Raw genomic sequence first — 19763 nt, 5'->3', positions numbered from 1 at the left:
ATCAAGGCCCCCACAGTGAGGGAGGGAGTGGGGCAGGGGCTGGGGTGAATGGGGCCCAGAGGCAAGTTGTGGGATGATCAAAGCCTGGGCAGCTCGTCCAGGGGTGCAGAGGGGGCTCCCACTACTGTGCACACCCCGGGGGAGGCAGGGGAGATGCATGCCCCCCAGATTTGTGCACAGGGTGGAGATGGGCTGCCTGCTGCAGGCTGAGGGCTCTCTGCCCTGCTGCCACTGCCTCAGCAGCTGTGCAACACCATGTGCCTGCCACCGCCAGGCAGGGAGGGAACACAGCGCAGTCCGGCAGTGGCAGGCAGATGGTGTCATGTGGCTCCCAAGGCAGGAACACGGAGCAGGGGCATGGGACAACCAATGGTCAGTTTTGAACTGGTGAGGGAGCACTTGAAGACATTCAGCCACTCTAAGTCATCAGGACCAGATGGACTACATCCATAAGTGCTGAGGGAATTGGCTGGGGTCTTTGTGGGTCCATTGGCGAAGATATTTGAAGATTCGTAGTACTGGAAGAGGTCCTAGAAGACTGAAAAAGGGCCAAGTACTGGTCTAGAAACTACTATAAAACAGACTGGTTGGATAATTGTATTCAAACAGTAGTCGTGGACTGACTTGATGTCCTACTAGATAGAGGCGTGAGGGAAGATGGTCCCACAAAGTAAGGTCTGGGTCCAGTACTATTCAATGTCTTTAATACTAACTTGGGAAAATGGAATTTAAGTTATACTTAAATAAATTTCCAAGGACATCAAGGTGGGTCAGGTAACAAACAGTTGGTGGACAGTATTAGGACTTAAAAACTATTTGAAACAAAAAGCAAATGAAATGCAATGCAATAATGACAAGTACTGTGTTCAGGGCAGAAAAATTAAATGCACAAGTATAAGATAGGGAATGACTTGCCAGGCTGTGTGTACTATACAAAAATGCCAGGGACCAAACTGAACAAGTCAGTGTAACATTACCTTAAAAAAAGAAAAAAGAAGGAAAAAAAAGCTAATTGCATATTTGGATTAATTAAACAGGAGTGCTGCATACAAATAATTAGAGAACTAAAAAACATAAGGAAAGACTGGAAGAATTCGGATTATTTGGTCTAGAGAAGAGAAGAAATGCGGGGAGAAGATTTGATAAGTTTTCAGATACAAAAAGGGTTGTTATAAAGATGATGATCTGGTGATCAACCAATCCGCATCCAAAGAATGGGCTGAAACTGCAACAAAGGTGATTTTGGTAACTATTAGGACAAACTTTCCAACTTGGAGAGTGATTAAGTACTGGAACAGATAGCTTTGAGGGGGTGTACAACTTCCATCATCAGAATACAGATGAGACAAATATTTGTCTGACAAGTTTTAGACAGGGATGATCCTGCCTTAAGCAGAGGGATAAGGAGGGGAAGGGACTGGAGTTGGCCATCTAATCCATTTCTCTATGATTCTAAGATGAATTCGTTCTATGAAATTTTAAAATCTGTCAGAACACATGGTGTATAATTTTAGGTAAACATGAGTGAACCAGTTACAGGATGTGCCACTTTGCCACAGCCTTTTGACCAAGATGTTTATAAAAATATCTTCCAATTATATTGTCTCATTTTCTACAAGTGAGACCATTCCAAGAACGCAATACCTTACAACCAGTGGTTCTCAATCTTTTTCAGCTCAAGACAACCTCATGTTAAACTCAAATCACCCCTGGGAAAACGCCAGCTCTTAGCTGTCTTGACTACAAAAAAGTAATAGAGCAATTTTTCTGTTGCAAAGAAGCCAGAAAGACCACAACAGGTCAGAAAGGTTTTGGCACTATGGATTCCTATTTGAAAACTCTAGGTTTATCTTATGAATCACATGCAGGTGTTTACATAAACTAACAATGCTAATATTGTGAAGTACCCCATCAAAAGATCTGGCAGCACCTTGATTGAAAATCACCAATTTATATACACAGATGTAATGATTTTTTCCTTTCCTCAGGCAAAGTGAAGGGTTAACAGTCTCACCTTGAGAGTTTTGTAGGCACTGCTCATGGTCGTTACTTTATGGTTTGCATGAGACCCACCCAGTTTACAAAGATGACAAACAGGCCGTCTGCAGATTTCACAATACATGTTCACCCTCTCCATTTCATGTTCTGGGCACATCAAAATCTGCAAAGAGCAAATTAAAATACAGGTATTTCAGAAGAATGAAACGTTAACAACCTGCACAGGGCTGGATTGGGGCCTGGCCATGTCCCCTCCCCCGGCCATGTCCCAAACCCCCTTCCTCCACACAACTGCCCCCCACCCTCCTCCATGTGGCTCGGTAGAGCCCTGCCATGCCAGCCCCGGCTGCCAGATTGGGACCACTGGCCGGATTCAGCCCACCAGGCAAAAAGATTGAATACTACTGCTCTAATGTAAGAGAACTGTTTAACATGTGTCACCCGTGCCAAGGACAGAAATAGTCCTATTACACTTAAAACAACATTCTTAGCACTACTGACTCCAGCCTCATTCACCAGTGCCTCACCTAATTCCCTAAAATAGCTAAGAGGTTTCCAAAAGCAGAACACGATGTAATGTAGGAAAGATTCAAACTTTAGAAGCAAAATGCCAATTTGTAACACATCACCGAATAAATACAACCAGACATTGTAAACATCAGTTTAAAAATAACCATAGCTGAAAAAATGAAAAAGAAAAATTCTATTGTGTTAGGTAAACGTGAAATAATAATGAAATATCTACTCAGGTTGCACTACACATTGATTAAGCTTGTTATGTTAGGGTTTAAAAAAAAAGAAAAGTGCCATACTGGGTTAGACCAATGGTCTGTCTACCTGAGTCTCCTTTCTCTGACAGTAGAAGCAGTAGATGCTTTACAGCAGGCATGCTCAATCCTCAGCCTGTGAAGGCATGTAATTTCTACAGGTCTAAAAATTTGGCAGCAGGGGAATAGTGGCAACATTAATTGCTGCTCTCCTGTGGCCACATTTCCAGAGATAGGGAGCCTAGTGTGTTATACTAGAGAGAAAGGGGCAGCCCAAGATGGTGCAGGGCCAGATCCAGGTGTTCCAACCCCAAGAGGGATCTGGCCTGCAAACTATCTCTGCACCGCTCATCCAACCCACAGGACTGAAAGTTTGAGCACCACTTCCTTAAAGGGAAAATTTTTCATGTAATCCATCCCTGGTCATACCCTCCCTGTTGTCAGTCATTATTGGTTTGGGTATATCAGAGGATATCCCTGTCTGCTCTCTTTGGTAGCTATTAATGGAGCTGTCCTCCATGAATACGTCTAATACCTGGTTATACTATCTGCCTCTACAACCTCCTGTGATGAAAATATCTGCAAATTAACTATGCGCATACACAACACTGGGCAATAAATTAGCTGTTATGACTTGGGAAATCTAGGAGTTTCAGTTATTCTAGGCTGCAGTAATGCTAAGACACTGTAAAGGACCTTGGGAGTAAAACGCTTTACTGACTGCTGGATGACTTAATAAAAGACGCAGTGAGCAAAAATGTAAGAAACTATAGCTGAACAAGCTGGGGAGTAAAAAGTTAGAACTCACTAGGGAGGCAGAGATAACAGAGGGCAAGCTGTACTCAGCAAGGGTAAGTTAAAGATACTCAAATTCAGTATGGCTGGAGCTAGAAAAGCCCAAACTCAGAAAGGAGGGAGCTCTAGATGTCTGAACCTGGGAGGGGGGAGCTGCAGTTGGCAAGGAATAAGCTGCAAGTGTTTGGACTTGACCAAGAGAAAAGCGAAAAGAGCCAGAGATAAGAACTGGCACGGAGTGAGGGCATCTAGGCTATAAATATAGGGGTGTGAGACTTGCCCTTTAGTAGCGACTTAAGGGGCATCTGTGCATGTAATGCATCACTTACCATTGTGTGGGCAGTTTCTCTTGTTTGTTTTAAACCTGCCTCCTGATCATTTCAGTGGGTGTCCCCTCATTCTTGTATTCGGGGGCTTAGACACTGAAAGTTCCCTATTCACTTAATCTACACCTGTCATGATTTTACAGACCTTTATCTGGTCCCTGATCAGCCTTTTTCATTCCAAACTGAAGAAGTCCTACCCCTTCTAGTCTCTCCTGATACAGCAGCCTCTCCATACTCCTGATCATTTTTGTTGGCCCTCTCTGTACATTTTTAGTTCTACTGCATTCTTCTTTTTCAGATGTGAAGAACTGCACACAGCATTCAAGATGTGCACGTACCATTGAATTATATAGTAAAGTGATGAAACTGATGAAGTTTTTCCGTTTTGTTTTTGTCTTCTTAATGTTGCCCAACACTTTACTGGATTGTTGGATGCCCAACATTTTACCAGGCTTTTTTGGTCACCACTGCACACTGAGCCAATGTTTTTAGAGAACTACATATAACAACTCCAAGGTCACCTTTCCCAAGTCATAACGGCTAGTTCAGAGCCAAGTAGTGTCTATGTACACTACTTAGCATTTAACACTGATGCTGCTCTGCCCCTTTTTTGCCCACTCAGGTGTGCAAGTTGTGAGAATAAGTTGTTTTCTCACAGAACTGTTTGACTATTGTAATACAACTTAAAATATAATTTTGTTGTGTTATCCTACATTTGGTAAATGAAAGTTATAGCTCTCAGAAAACAAGAGATGGAGAAGACCTACCAGATTATCTTGTTCTTCTATGTCATAATTCAAGGAACAATAATACAGTATGTCTCTCTCCCATCCCTACCACACACATTCCTCAGCATTATTCAGTCTGGCTTTAAATGAATCAAATGTATGACTGGGAACATTGTTTACGAGAATAATAATACGCCATGCATTCAAATCATCTCCTAACAAAAAGGCATGTGATCAAAACTCTAATCTAATCTGGCGCAATAGTCATAGCATATCCCTTAAGGGGTCAACATACAGGCTTGATATAGTTTACTACTCCTCATTTTGTCCTCATAGGAAAGTGTATAAATTGAAACACTCACGCCACAGATTGACATTCTAAAAATGTCAATCTATTAATAAACCATGTCCGTATTAGCATCAAGAGAACCAGAATTCTCTCCTCCTTTATCTGCCTACAAGGTGAATTTTCTATAGGCATTAAATCTTAAAAATCTTAATATTTTTAAATGGCATATTTCAAAATTTAAAGTCTAATTCTAAAAATAATTTAAAGGTTTCTAGTGGACTTAAAAAAAAATGTAGCCATAGCCAGTATGTCTGATAAAGTAGGCCCACCCCCCATAAAAAAGCATATATGTTTACCTGTTATTTTTATGCAATTAAAATGCTATTAAATGGAATAATTAAATGACAATTACTTGATGCAATACTTTGTATTAAAAGAGGAATTTAACTATGATCTGTTCATTATATAAATCAGACTACCAAGTCCAGGAAAATTAAGCTCCTGTGCCTCCCTAGATCCTCTTGCTTTGAATGAGTTGGAGCTTATACATTCAGTTTTCCCATCTTCACAATACATACAAAATTAAACAAGGTATGGCGAGAAAAGTGAAAACCAGATACCAGTTTTACAAAGCTATGCAACTAAAGTTAATATTGTATGGTTCTATTTTGCCTGACTGCATGAATACCACAAATAAAAATTAAGCTTGGCGAAGAGTAATTTAGTAAAATAATTCATATAAAATTAATCTTTCAATACTAAACAGGATTAAATCATGTCTATCTGAACTTAGCTTCAGTTTACTTGCTTATAGGAGAAAGATTAGAAAACCTACAAAGTAAAAGTAACTACAACAATCTAGGTAAAGGTACCATCTTACAGAACTTACCAATTTTATCAAGTTAGACTAAAAATGTGTATGAAATAAAAAGCAGCCCCACATAGTAAGCTTTGATTTTCTAGAACCTGGCACTCTCCGTAAATGACATGACTAGATTTTAATCTTACAGTTATGTTTAAGTTTCAATGTACGTGTAAGAACAATTGCTAAAAGAAAATGCTACGCTGTTAGTAAAAAGCTTCACATACCAGCAAATCTACCTGTTTAAAAGTATGTGGTTAAGTATTTCCAGAACCAGTGAACAGTTTCATTCTTTAAAAGTCAGCTATTGCAGTGTGAACATTTTACCCAATTAAAACACGTAATCTGGTCTATACAGAACTCAATGCAAGGCAAAACTGGTCTTAAAAGCAAAGCATTATCTTACAGCAGCATCCATGAGACAGTGGCATACTAAGAGTAGAGTTCCATGGATGCAAAAATTTTGAATTTATACAGGTCTAAGCAATCTCTAATATAGCCATTTATACCATAACATTCATCATGGGATTACCATGTTCTATTTATACACTGAGCAAACGATTGTGCCTTTCCCTTTGCTACTACTCCCTAGTGAAGCCTGAAGCAGAAACAAGCAACAACACGAAGTCCAGAACTTCTTATGAAAGCTTCATTCTTCTACAATAGCTAGACAAGAATTATGACTCGGAGAAAAAAAAAAAAAAAGCATAAAACTCAACTTCATCGGTTCTAAGCTTGCCAAAAGGGGAAGGGAAGAAATCCCATATCCCTGAGTAGCGGTGCACAGATAGAGATTTTGGGGCCGATACCAATAGCCGACTTTTAAGGAGGCATATCAGCCAATACCAATCCGATTTCTGATATGCAGCCCTGCAGCTTGAAGAGCTGCATGTAGCTTGTAAGTCTGTTGTGGTGGAAGGGGAGGGGGAGAGAAGGGGTGTGGGGGGTGCAGATCAAGGCTCCCTGCAATGAGGGAGGAGTGGGGCTGGGGCAGGGGGGGGATGGAGCTACAGCTCCTCCAGGGGGGTGCGGCTCCCACTGCTGCACTCACCCTGGGAGGGCATGGGGGGGGTGGGGAATCCCCGGATCTGTGCGAGACGGGGCAGACTGTAGGTGCAGGCTGGGGCCAGAGCTGCACAGGGCTCTTCCCAGCGGCGACTGGGCCAAGCTGCGCTCGGGGTGGGCAGCAGCAGTGCTAGGAGGGGGCTACAGAGGCGGGCTGCAGCCTCCCCAAAATTTGCCATAGCCCCCCTCCCAGTGTCACTGCATGCCCTGAGCACAGCCCTGGCCCAACCCCCACTCCCCCCACGCTCTGGGTAAGAGCGCCGAGCAGCCCCAACGCCAGCCCACAGCTGCAGCCTATCTCGCCCTACGCAGATCTGGGGGCATATGCCCCCCATGCCCTCCCAGGGTGAACACAGTGGTGGGAGCTGCACCCTCCCCCCAGACGAGCTGCAGCTCCAGCCAGCATGCCACCCTGCCCCAGCTGGGCAGTGCCTGCACCAGCCCCAGCCCCACTCCATCCCTCACCACAGGGGCCTTGATCTGCCACCCCATGCCCATTCCCTCCCCCCTCCCCGTCTACCACAACAGACTTACCAGCTGCATGGAGCTCTCCAAGCTGCCAGGCTGTGCTCCTCACTGACTAAATGCTGAACTGTGGTTGCATGCATGCACAGGCATTTAATCGGCCAAATTATCAGCCACATCAGGCCGATTTCCAATAAAATCCATTTTCTTTATATTGGTGCTGATCTGATAAAGGACCAATATATCGGTGTACCTCTATCCCTGAGCTTATTTGGATATCAAAAGGAATCCAAAAGGAAATTTCATTGCAGAACTCTGATTATTCTGCTACTTCACTGAAAAGTGAAAGTAAACTTCAGTGACTAAAGTCACTGACATCAGGAATTAAGACCATTCTAAGGACAATCTACACACACACACACACACACACACACACACACACACACACACACACACACACCTCTAACCATTCCTCTGTGTGCTCCTACACTTGTCAACACCCACCACATTAACATCAGACTAATAACTTTAATATGTGGCTGATGATTTCTTCAGTACATGTTAGTAATAAAGTCTAGAAGTTCAAATGAAATGGTTATCAATCATAAAAAAAAACACTGGGCCAGATATATTCTGTAGTATATTAGAGTGGGGGCAAGAGATACACATGGTAAGTAACATATCTGCAGGATTCATCCATATGGTACATTAGATTAAACAGCACTTACCTTAGGCCTGAAGTTAGTAGTTGGTCCAACATATTCATGCTGGGCTTTTACAGTTCCCCAAGGATGATGTATTTTGAAGCATTCATTGCAATAGCTTGCACTGCAGTCCATGCAACTCTTTGTGGATTCTTGAGGTGGAGGTTTGCAGAGATCACACATAATAGCTGTGGCTGCCCTGGCTGCCTGCCTGTATCTTTCCACTATAGTTTCCAACGTGAAGTTTCGGAATAAGCCATTGATGCCACGTTCTCCCAGATCTATATCATTCCGACAGCCAGGACAAGGAAAGATGGTGGTTCTAGGAGTCAATGAATTGCGTTTCCAGCCTGTATAGACAGCAAGTCTTAGTTACAAAAAAGTGGGGAAAACAGGGCAGAAGCGGGGAGAGATCATAAATGACAGGGATCTGTAAGTCAATTCTGAACCATCTCAGCGCACCTCTCAAAAGTGGTACAATACTAATTCTGACACATTCGGCCAAGCCAAAGAGAACAGATTTGCCTTTTCAAAGAATTGACTCATTTGTACACAGAAGACAGAGCAAGTTACAATTGAATTCCAAATGAAATTGAGGTAAGAACATTTTACTAATTCAATACCAAATGTGCAGCATTGAAGTTGTGTTTCTAGTAAGAGTACAAAATAGTATAGTGTGGCTGAGGGGCTCCTTTTCTTCAAAAACAAGCACTATATAGTCCAGGCACTGTGAAAGACAATACCTATACAATGGAGTAATTAGTTTCTGCAGTACTGTGCAAGGTAGAAAAAACTCCCTGTATTTGTCATTTATAGTTCTGGTGGAAAGGCATTTTTGGACAAACATACTTAGAAGTATAATTTAAATATTTACTCTACACCATGGAAGGTTTTCCAAACTAAATTCTAAAAATATCAAAAACTAAGGTTCTACCATTAACATTCAAAGATTTACCACAGTAATTTAATTTTGGATCTGTCTGGATGGTACCATCTTTAAATACCATACATACACACAGCTATCAGCTGACTGCCCAGAGGAGTTTTCCATCTATTGACTCCTCTGTGAAATCCTATGAAATATGAACTTTCATTTCTACCCAGGAGAACTTTTACAATCTTTTCTCCAATGCCTGATGAAGGGTGTGTGCCCAAAAGCTTGCAATTAAAGACATATTTTTGCAAAAATTTTGCTGGTCTAATAAAAAAATATCATCTCTACTACGAGTCCCGATTGCCTTATACATACATACAAACTTTCTAAAATCTGTCTGGATGGATGGCTGTTCAAATATAGATCAGGGGGGTGTTGATAAAACATACAAAGTGAAGGTTGTTTAATCTCAGAGCGACAATAAACAGTATTGTTCCCCAAAATCCAAATGTACTTGAGCTTTTACAAACATGGGTTGGAAGGAACATTTGGACCCACAAATACAAGACAAGACAGGTAGGCTGTTAGAACACTAGAAGCTTCCAGCCAAATCATTCAATCCCAGTAGGGACAGACTGAGCTGAATGTTTTTAATTGAACTGTTTAGACAGGCTTGTTTTTAAACAAGCTTTTCAGAACTAAATACTCTATAAAAAAGCCCACCAAGCGTGATACCAAAGGAAAGCCCAACATTTGGTTTTTAGCAGGTTTAATATATAGCATACCCTAGTCTGTACTGGGGGGAAAAATGAGACTGCAGGACCTAAAGGGAACTTCAAGCTAATTTTTCAAGAGGGATAGATAGATTAGATAGATAGATAATGCAAACATCAACTAATTACACACACTTCTTTTTAACCAATACATCAACCCCTTATCAACCTCTGTGATAAAGCAGACATAAAGCCTCACATAATTTGAAGAGTTCCTTGGTGAAGACTTCATTAAATAAAAAAAAAAAAGTCTCAAGGTGCCACTAACTACTCCTCCTCATCTCAGACTTCATGGCATTCTGCATTGCTCTAATGAAAAAAGGTCCCCCAGAATAAATGAATTTCTTTACAAGTCTTCTCATTGTGGTGAAAAATGATTGTCCTAAAATATGCACCATGTTATAGCTGTACATGTAAGACAGGGAATAAAAAGTCCAACTGTGGAGTGAGCAAATGTACACAAGCAGATGGTGCCTCTCCAGTTCAGTAAATCACATATTTCTCTCTGCCTAGATAACATATGGAAATAAGGCTACTTCGATGGGAGGGAAAAAAGTGAAATTAAACCAGTAGTAGGTCAGGTACAGTTTAGATCTCTGGCTAAAAAGGAATACAAAGTTTCTTGGTACTTACTTGATGTGAATGTAATAACCCAAACTGCATGCCCTGCAATATCTGTAACTTGGCATATGTAGAATAACACACACATGCAATGGATAAAACAGTAACAGTTTAAAAGCCTTATATAAAGATGTATGCTCCCAGGACATGCATACACAAATATACACTTTCTACATAGACTTTGAAGCAAGCCTGAAAGACCTGGGTTGAAGATAATTTGACATGCAATACCATGCAGTGAAGAACAGCCACCGAAAGATGCTTACATAAAAAGCAAAGAATTAATGGAAAATCAAACACTGGCTTGTATAGCTACGGCACAAGTGGTTAATACAATGCTTTAAGGAGCAATGCCAAAAACATAAAATAGCAGGTGAAAAAAACATGGTGCAGTGGTCAAGTTTAAAACAATGCAATCTCAAACATGCTTCTGAAGTCTGGACTAAGTTGACACAAATGTGGGGAATGAATTTGTTTAACCCCAGATACAAGTCAGCCATTTTCTTTGTCACACATGAAACAAGACAAAATTGTGATAACGAAGCCATGCTTTATACATATACTGGTGACACCATGCCTATACCAACATATTCAGTGGCCAGGAAATCCAAGAGATCTTAAGATATTCCATCCCTTTTCACTGATTCAATGCTAATGATTTGTTCTTCTTAGACTAACAACTACTTCAAAGAATACAAGGTCTGTAAATTCATATGGAGACAAGAAATTCATATGTTAACTATGTCAGCATATGCTACTGGTAGATAACTTAAAAACTGAAGCCGATTGATTCTTCATGTATCTGAAGAGTAAGTTAGCCTGGTATTTCCCATTTTTATTAAAAAATACAAGTTGGTAAAAGTAAGATACTGATCAATTTATTGATCCAAGAACACAAGGTATCTTTTTATGTTTTACATTGCCTTCTACCAAACAACTCTACATACAGCTTTCCCAGGAAATTTCAAAAACTATAATAATATTAAACTTCTAGCTTCATTTTTTTCTGGATATTTATACTCACTATCAACTAGAAGGCATCCTACTGCTGGTATCATAAGTTATATAAACTTCTGGGCTAAGCACAGACAGTCAAAAAGCCTGAGGCTGAACTGATTCAGTCTTTGCAGATTAGTCTAAGCTGCAAAAATTGAACCAATAAGCAAATGAACAGATACACACTTCTGATTCAGGAAATGCAGCCATATGCCTGCAGTGGCTCAGGCCAGAAGCCAGGGGGCACTAGAGCATGGCTTTCTGGCAAGAAGCCAGCACAGGCTGTGTGTTCACTTCCTCTTCCTGCTGCCCCTGAGGTCTCTGAGATTTCCAGGACATAATCACAGCAATAGGACTCTGCAGGATTACCCATCACTTCCCCTTCCTGCTTCCAGGTGCCTCTGGAATTTGTAGTCCAGTCACAGCCAGCACTAAGTAAGCCAGCAGGGCAAGGCAGCTCTGTACTTTGGGGAAAGTGAGTTTAACCCCACTTCCTGGCCCCAGGCCCCAGCTGGGGGACTCTGATTTAACTTAAACCAGGAAGGGGTCTGGGACAGAAGTTTTATAAACTGGTTTAGCCTAAATCAGTTAAGTCTGATACTACATTCAACCAGATTTATCTTAAACCAGTTTCAGTCATTTTGAAACTGGTTTATGTGCACTGAACTTCTGTTCTGTTACAGGCTTAAACCAGTTTCTGATCACTTAAACTGGTTTGTGTGTAACTTCCTTCTCTAGCCCTATAGATTCTACAACACTATTAAGTTATGAAGATATGGTTCTCCTGCTAGAGACAGTGCATGTGCAGATGGGGGTCTTCAACAGCTGACAAGAATAAATTAACCTTTAAAAAAAATCTCCTCCATGACAGCGTCCTATATTTAAATTAGAGAACAGCACCATCTCTGGCAGTTAAATCAGAAAAGGGATACCACATCTTAAACACAAATCATTTGGAAAAACAAACATGTAAAATCAGATATCACCAGCATTCTGTGGTCATGGAAAATACAAAGGTTCAATTTGTGAGGGGGGTTAGAAAAGAATCTCTTAAAGGTCAACTGGACTCTGCCATGATTTTTTTTAAAGAGTTCACATCTACAGAATCCTCAAAAGTTAGTAAGGTCATGAAGAACCATGAAGAGTCCTAAACTGAAGAACAAATCAGTAAATTAGATGCTTAAAATTTATTGTCTTGTCTGACTTTAAAATCTTTTGTTTATATTAATCTTAAGTGTTGCTTGAAAATACAACAGCTAGAAACGGCTTCATTCCTAACAGAAAGAAGCTGTCTCCCAAGTTAAATATCTTTTCAAAAAGATGGACCATGACCTGCAAGAATAACCCTGAAATGTCTTTATTTTTGCCATTTGGGAGGTTTACATAAGAAGGACCTTCCATGTTTTGCCTAAACAGTCAGTTTCCTCACTTTGGGTCCGTCACACAGCCAAGTGACAAGCTATAGTTGTTCTCAACCATTTTAAACTTGAGGCAGCCCTCAATAGACTCAAGGCATCTCTCAGAAAATGCCAGCTCTTAGTTTTCATTTGTTTTGTGACTACAGAAAAATAATGGGGTGATTCTTCTATTTCAAAGATCTCAGAAAACCCACAAAAGGTTAGGATGTTTTCAATAACATGGATTCCTATTCAGAATTGCTGGGTTTATCTTATGAATCTTATTTGCATGCCTAACAGTGCTAGCACTGCATGGCACCCCAGGACCTCGAGGCACCCTGGCTGAAAAAATCACTCCACTAGAGCAACTGCAAATGCACAAGAGTTAGTAGACATATTCCGAAGCAGGTTTAATACCTGAAACTGTAAAGCTATTTTTAAATCAACTATATTTCAAGTTGGCTGTGATTAATTAAGCTCTCTGAATATAAAATAAATCCAATTAACTTTTGTTCTGATTTTGAGTGCATCCAGAAACTAAAGAGGAGCTTAACAAGGAAACACTGAATCTCTGAACCTCAGCTCTAAAACAATATGCTGTTAGAAAGAGCAGCTTAAGATCATCACTTAAAGGGGAAAAGTAAATGTCCTCCAACAGCTGTAGAAGTGATTTTTTCCTCCCATAAAATAGTAGTTCTCAGTTTGATGCATCAGTACAACAGTGATTAGTGCTGACAACTCAAGAAGAGCTGCTATTATACTGTTAATTTTCAGCATGAATCCCAGTCTGACATTTTAAGTGACAGGAAAAGTCAACTGAATATTTGAATATTCAAAAAAGTTAGAACCAAATCTACTGTATCATTTCACCACTGTTTTTGAAACTGCGATCTTTCCTCCTACATTTATACACCAAAACGCAGTTTCTGGATGCCAGAACTACTGAGTCAGGCTAGCGACTTCCTCTTTAGCATTTCTTTCTCTCAAGAGTTATTCATTCTCTTTTTATAATGCAATACAAACTTTAAGGATACTTCTTTCTCTTTAAGCTAGAAAACAAAAACTATGGTACCTAGAGATCATCACTTAAATTGTACTGGACAGAATGGCATCTTAAAGACTAACAGATTGAGAGAGGCATAAGCTTTTGTAGCCTACCACTTCCTAAGATGCTATGAATCGACTTGCAGAAAGCAGGGGTTCTATATAGAGGGGGACAAAGGATAGGAGGAAGGGGGCACTGCCAAGAGGGGAAAAGGTGGGTTGAATAGGTCAGTAAGGTGCATCTCTGCCCTGCCTTCAGACTAACTATCTCTTTACATCTTACTGAAATTAAAACTATACTTAGTTGTACTGAAGCTTGGTTATGTAGCAGATGAGAAATTGTTCCCTTAAAAAGGAATGCACATTAGACAGCGCATCTACAGAAACTGTGTAACCCACATAAATGTGTGTGTTTGACTCCAGTTGACCTTCAGGCTAATTGCAACACAGAATAAAATGTCTTCCAAATAGAAGTCTTCCATATCTTTGTCCACTTGCTAAACTGTTTTGCAGACTTGACCACTGATATTTAAACTATATGCCAATCAATGATTTTTTACTTAATATCTAAATGCTATACTATCTACAGAAATACAAAGAGTGAAATAGTTCTACCTCTCCACACAAAAGACCTCCGCTGTGAGGCTGTGAACAATGAATAGAAAGCTGTTTTTAGAAATAACAGAAGTGTAGATTCACCAATTGTTTTTAATGGTTCGCATAAGAAAGCAACAACTGTTTTCTTCCCCACTGCAGTAAAATACTGTAAAACTGAAATGAAAAATTGTTTAGTTTCCTAATACACTACACAGTTGTAACACAAAGAAGGAAGAAAACAAAGACAAAGGCCCATTTCGTTTCACTTGGGAATAGTTCAGTGCTTCGTGAATACAGACAATTTTTGTAGTATAAACACCACCAGATTTTTCTGCATTATTATAACAAAGCTACATTTGAACAAAGTAAGTTGTGTAGATAATAGCTCCATAAAGCAGAGTTTTAGCTAACAAATTTCCCTTCTTATGAAGGAATGGGTATATGTCCCTTCCCCCAGTCAGATTCTATTGTAAAACCCACTCTATTCTACAAAAACACATTAGCTAGGGGAATACACAGAACATTCAGCCAAGAGGGGGGACCAAACTGTTTCTAGTACCACTTACATTCAGACAAGTAGCTTCTGTTTTCTGAGACCACACCTCATACCCCACACACCAGAATGGAGCCATATATTTCTATATCACAGGTAACCCACACAGCAACATTTGTAGTTGCCCAATATTTGCCATTACAGATCTTGTTTTCAGGTGCTTGTAATTTTGGCAAACTTTAAGCATTTCATCCAACCTTTCCCAGGTTGGATGTCTATCCGATGTTTTAGCTTGGAGATAGAGAAAGCAATTTCAATTACAACAATTTAGCCATTTCCAAGAACAACATTAGAGAAATATTGCCCATGTTAAAAAAATTTCATAAGCCTCTTATTTGAGAAACTAGAATTTCTGCAAAGGGTTTTTTTTGTTTGCAAGCACAGATAAGAGCAAGCCATGCACTCCGTAGCATCCCCTAGGGAGAGGAGTTGATGAGTCTGCTCTTCAGAGAGAGAGGCAGTGGTCTGCTGGGAAAAGATGGCCTCTACCTCACTCCACTGGGGAAGAAGCTCTTCTCAGCCAGAATGGCTGATCTGCTCAACCGGGCTTTAAACTAAGCTCACCAGGGGATGGGCGGATAACCACCAGAGCAAGCTCACCACCAAGCATCAACCACAAAAATCAGCAAGTTAGGATGCTCAAGGGAACTCACTCCTACCCCAACCCAGGAACAGAGCTCTTCCATGAATACAAGGAAGCCTAGGGCCTCCAATGGCATACTTATTGCCTGTACACTAATGTTAGGAGTTTGGGGAATAAACAGGAGGAACTGGTCCTTCTGTTAAACAAAAAGGGCTACGATCTCACAAGGATAATGGAGACCTGGTGGGACTCCACTTATGACTGGACTATGGGTATAAATGGCTATACCCTGTACAGGAGAGAGTGTGCTGAAAAAAGGGGCAGGGGTGTAGCTCTCTATATGAGGGAGAGCTGCACGTCCCTACAAGTTGAGATTGGCACCCAAGGAGGACTGGAGACCCTTTGGGTTAGAATATGAGGGGAATGTGGTGAATGGGATACAATGGTAGGAGTCTACTACAGACCTCCAAATCAGGAACAAGAGCTTGACCAAGAATTTACCAGGGAACTGGCTGAGGCTGCACACTCTCGGTGCACAGTTGTCATGGGAGACTTCAACTACCCAGACATCTCATGGGAAGAGCACTCAGACAAATCTGATCAGTCTCAAAGCTTCCTTACATGCACGGATGAGCTTTATCTGTCTCAAGAAGTTTATCGGCTGACAAGAGGTAAGGCGCTGCTGGACCTGGTACTGGCCAAAGGGGATGATCTAATCAGTGACCTAAGAATCAAAGGGAAGTTGGGTGACAGTGAACAAAAGTTGATCACTGTTTCACTATCCATCACAAAGCTGGCAAGTCAGCCAGCAATGCAGTAGTCTTGACTTTAGGAAGGCTGACTTTCATAAGTTCAGGAGGCCCTGAGAGGCCATGATTTCACAGGGAGGGGAGTTCATGATTAGTGGCTGCTCCTTAAGGAAGTGATCCTAGAAGCACAAAGGGAGTCCATCCCAACCCATAGGAAAGGTGGTAAAAAGGCTCAACAACCCCCTTGGCTCAACAGGGAACTCATGGACCTTCTACATCTAAAAAAGAGAGACTTATAAAGGATGGAAGACAGGAAACACCACTAAGGAGGAGTATTCTGCACTGGTCCGCACCTGTAGGGAGCGAACCAAGAAAGCCAAGGCTGCAACTGAACTCCAACTAGCTACACAGATCAAGAACAATAAAAAAAATATTTTTTCAGATATGTAGGGAGTCGAAAGAAAAAAGAGGACAACGTTGGACTCCTGCTAAACCACTTGGGGCAACTGACTACCAACACCCATAAAAAAGCCAATCTGCTTAATGATTACTTTGCGTTGGTTTTTCACCAGCCCAAAGGGACCACCCTGCCTAACATGATGCAGGATGACCAGGGTAAGGATGAATATACGCCTACCACTGGTGTGGATCTTGTGAGGGAGCATCTTGAGAGGCTGGACCCCCACAAATCAACTGGTCTGAATAGATTGAACCCAAGAGTGCTAAAGAAACTGGCAGACATCATAGCACAACCACTGGCCTAGGAGATTCGAGAACTCGTGATGCTCGGGGGAAGTACACGAAGATTGGAAGAGAGCCAACGTGGTGCCCATCTTCAAGAAAGTGAGAAAAGAAGAATTGGGAAAGTACAGGCCAATCAGCTTGACCTCAATCCCGGGAAGATTTTGGAAAAAATTATCAAAGAAACCATTCTTGACAGGCTAACAGAAGGCAACATTGTAAGGGATAGCCAGCACAGGTTTGTTGTGGGTAGGTCTTGCCTGACCAATCTCATTTCCCTCTATGACCAGGTGACATATCACCTGGACAAAAGGAAAGAGGTTGATATCATATATTTGGACTTTTAAAAAGCCTTTGACCTGGCATCCCATGATGTCCTTATGGAAAAATTGGGCAACTGCAGCCTCAACTAATCCAGAGGCTGATGGCTGGGGAACTGGCTCTGAGGTCGGACCCAGAGAGTGGTAGTTGACGGAACCGAATCAACATGGCATTCAGTGACTAGCGGTGTCCCCCAAGGCTCTGTTCTCAAACCTGTACTCTTTGTGTTCATAAATGATCTGGACACTGATGTCAGAAGTGGACTGGCTAAGTTCGCTGATGACACCAAACCCTGGGGAAGAGTGTCCACACTTGCATGGGTGATTTTAGTTAGAGGGGGACTCTGTACTTAAAAAGTACAGAGAGGACATCTTTTCTAAGTCAGACACCATTCAGACCAAGTCACGTCTTTCACATAAAAGTACGAGATTACACAAAGTTCTAGTACGTACCCGATCTAGCAACCCTTTCAATTCTATCCATACTAGGAGAATGGATTCGAATACGAGGGCTACTCTGATTGGATGATTCGGAGCCCGCATCAGTAAAAGAGTCTTCAAGTGTGAAGAACAGAATTTCTTTCACACATTTGTGACAGATACTGTGCTGACATGGGAGGATCAGTGGGTGAGTAAATAACTCCTTGCATGCTGGGCAGATAAGCTCTCGTTCAATGTTCTTAATGGTAACCTGGTAAAAGAAAGACAAAGAAAGAACATAATTTGAGCAAAGATGACCCACAATATACACAAGCATTCAGAAATGGTGTTATAACATGGGTGGGGAACCGTTTCCAAAAACTGAGTATTTTGGAGTGTTTTATTAGTCTAAGGGTAAATGTCCATAAAGACCATGGTTGTGTTAGAGTTACATCATAGCCATCGGGGTGCAGAAATTATGCAAGGCAAAGATTTCTTAGGGTGATATCTTTTACTGAACCAACTGCATAGTTGGGATAGAGTCAGGCAAGCTTTCAAATGCAAGTCTTTTTTCATCAGTGAAGGTTTTGAATGGAAGGCATTCTTCTTCAGGTGATCTGAAGGAGGTGATCTTGCACCCTGAGACTGTCTAACTCCATCCTAACTATGCAACTGGTCCAATAAATGATATCACCCTAGGAAATCCTTACCTCTCACAGAGACCATAACAGATTAATACGGTAAACCAAATGGTGATAATACTAAGAAAACTTTGCCAACATTCACTGATACATAAACAAGACAATACACTTGATCTTAGCTCACAAGAGGCCAAGAAGCAATCTATGCAATACAAAACTGAAGTGCTTTACTTGCCTAAGTCTTTTTAAAATGAAAAGTAAGGGGAACTGAACTAATTTAAAACCCTAAGGAAGAAAAGATTAATTAAATAATCAATCTTTAGATTAATTTAAAACCCTAAAAGAACATCTTTTTTTAAATGAAAAGGGGAATTGAATTAAATTTAAATCCCTAAGGAAGAAAAGACAGTTGTCATTTTAATACAAGTTCTCAAGTGGAGTTAAATTCTAAATTCCGCCACAGTTTACTCAAACTGACAATTTAGGCTAAAACTGACTACTTTTCACCAGGATTAACCTGAATTAAGACTGTTTTTGTGCTGACTACTTGTCCTTGGATTCTAGGTGCTACTTTGAACACTATCTGTGACCATCTGTCTGCTACCCAGACATTTTAAAACCTGTTGTAAAAGTTAATTAAAACCCACTAAACCCATGATTTTAAATTATAATCTGGTTACCAAATATTCCTTTCTATCCAATCCTCAATTGTTAAGATTACAACTTCTTTCCAGGGGGGGAATGGAAAAAAGAATATTTTTATGTCAAGCATCACGATTCTCCGCTTAATGGTGAACTGGAAAGAAAACATTTTTCTAAGCATCCACAGAAAGCTTTTGATTTTTTTTTTTTCTTTTAAGGGTGCTTAGACATGGCCTGAAAATTATTCCAAAAAAGTAGCTTGTTTTTTTAAACTTAGAGAAATTAGAAACATGAAATGATCACTTCCTTGTGCTGTTGGTTTAGAAAACACATACAGATACACGAGCACATTAGTAGAACTGGAAGTGGCTCCAAGTTGAGCACTGCGTACATCATGTTCCCCTGTATTTCGAGTTTTAGGTTACACAGACATTAAAGATGAACAAAAATGAAAAAAAATCTTCTCTTCACTTGCTCAGACCCGGAATCCCAGACAGGCACCAGGTCCATCAGCAATAAGGAAGTAAGATTCTTTGCTCTCCGCTTGTGTAAATAAAAAGGCTTTTTTTTCATGCCTCTATAGACTGTTTCTGGCTCTGCTAGTCACTTCTTGAAAGGATCAACAACAAGTAGGCTCCTTCTCAACACGCCACGCCGACAGGTCCCCTGGGACCTCATGTCTCCCTCCAGCGCCCAAAGGGAGCAAAAGGCAAGCAGAGCTGCCTGGCTGGGCAGATTTCCTTCCCCCCGTGCCCCTGGGCTGGACGAGCCGTGCCAGGCTGCGGCCGGGCGCCCGTCTCCAGGCTTCCCCGG

At 41.0% G+C, this 19763-nt stretch overlaps 1 protein-coding gene across 2 annotated transcripts in view; it reads right to left on the bottom strand.

The window, feature by feature from the left end:
• Window positions 1–19763, bottom strand: part of TRIM36 (tripartite motif containing 36) — a 52311-nt gene that overhangs the window by 15780 nt on the left and 16768 nt on the right. For both annotated transcript variants that reach the window (XR_003094180.1, XM_006023994.2), the window contains exons 2-4: window positions 17701–17938; window positions 8024–8349; window positions 2015–2161 (exon numbers count right to left, since the gene is read on the bottom strand). Coding sequence is in view for 1 of the 2 variants with exons in the window: in XM_006023994.2 (XP_006024056.1) it covers window positions 2015–2161; window positions 8024–8349; window positions 17701–17938 (711 nt within the window). In the remaining variant the exon portion in view is untranslated. The remainder of the gene's footprint in view (window positions 1–2014; window positions 2162–8023; window positions 8350–17700; window positions 17939–19763) is intronic.

This window comes from Alligator sinensis, unplaced genomic scaffold (genome assembly GCF_000455745.1).
Source record: "Alligator sinensis unplaced genomic scaffold, ASM45574v1 scaffold609_2, whole genome shotgun sequence".
NCBI lineage: Eukaryota > Metazoa > Chordata > Crocodylia > Alligatoridae > Alligator > Alligator sinensis.
Note: the sequence above shows the minus strand (reverse complement) of the source record. Positions and strands in the feature narration are given on the sequence as shown.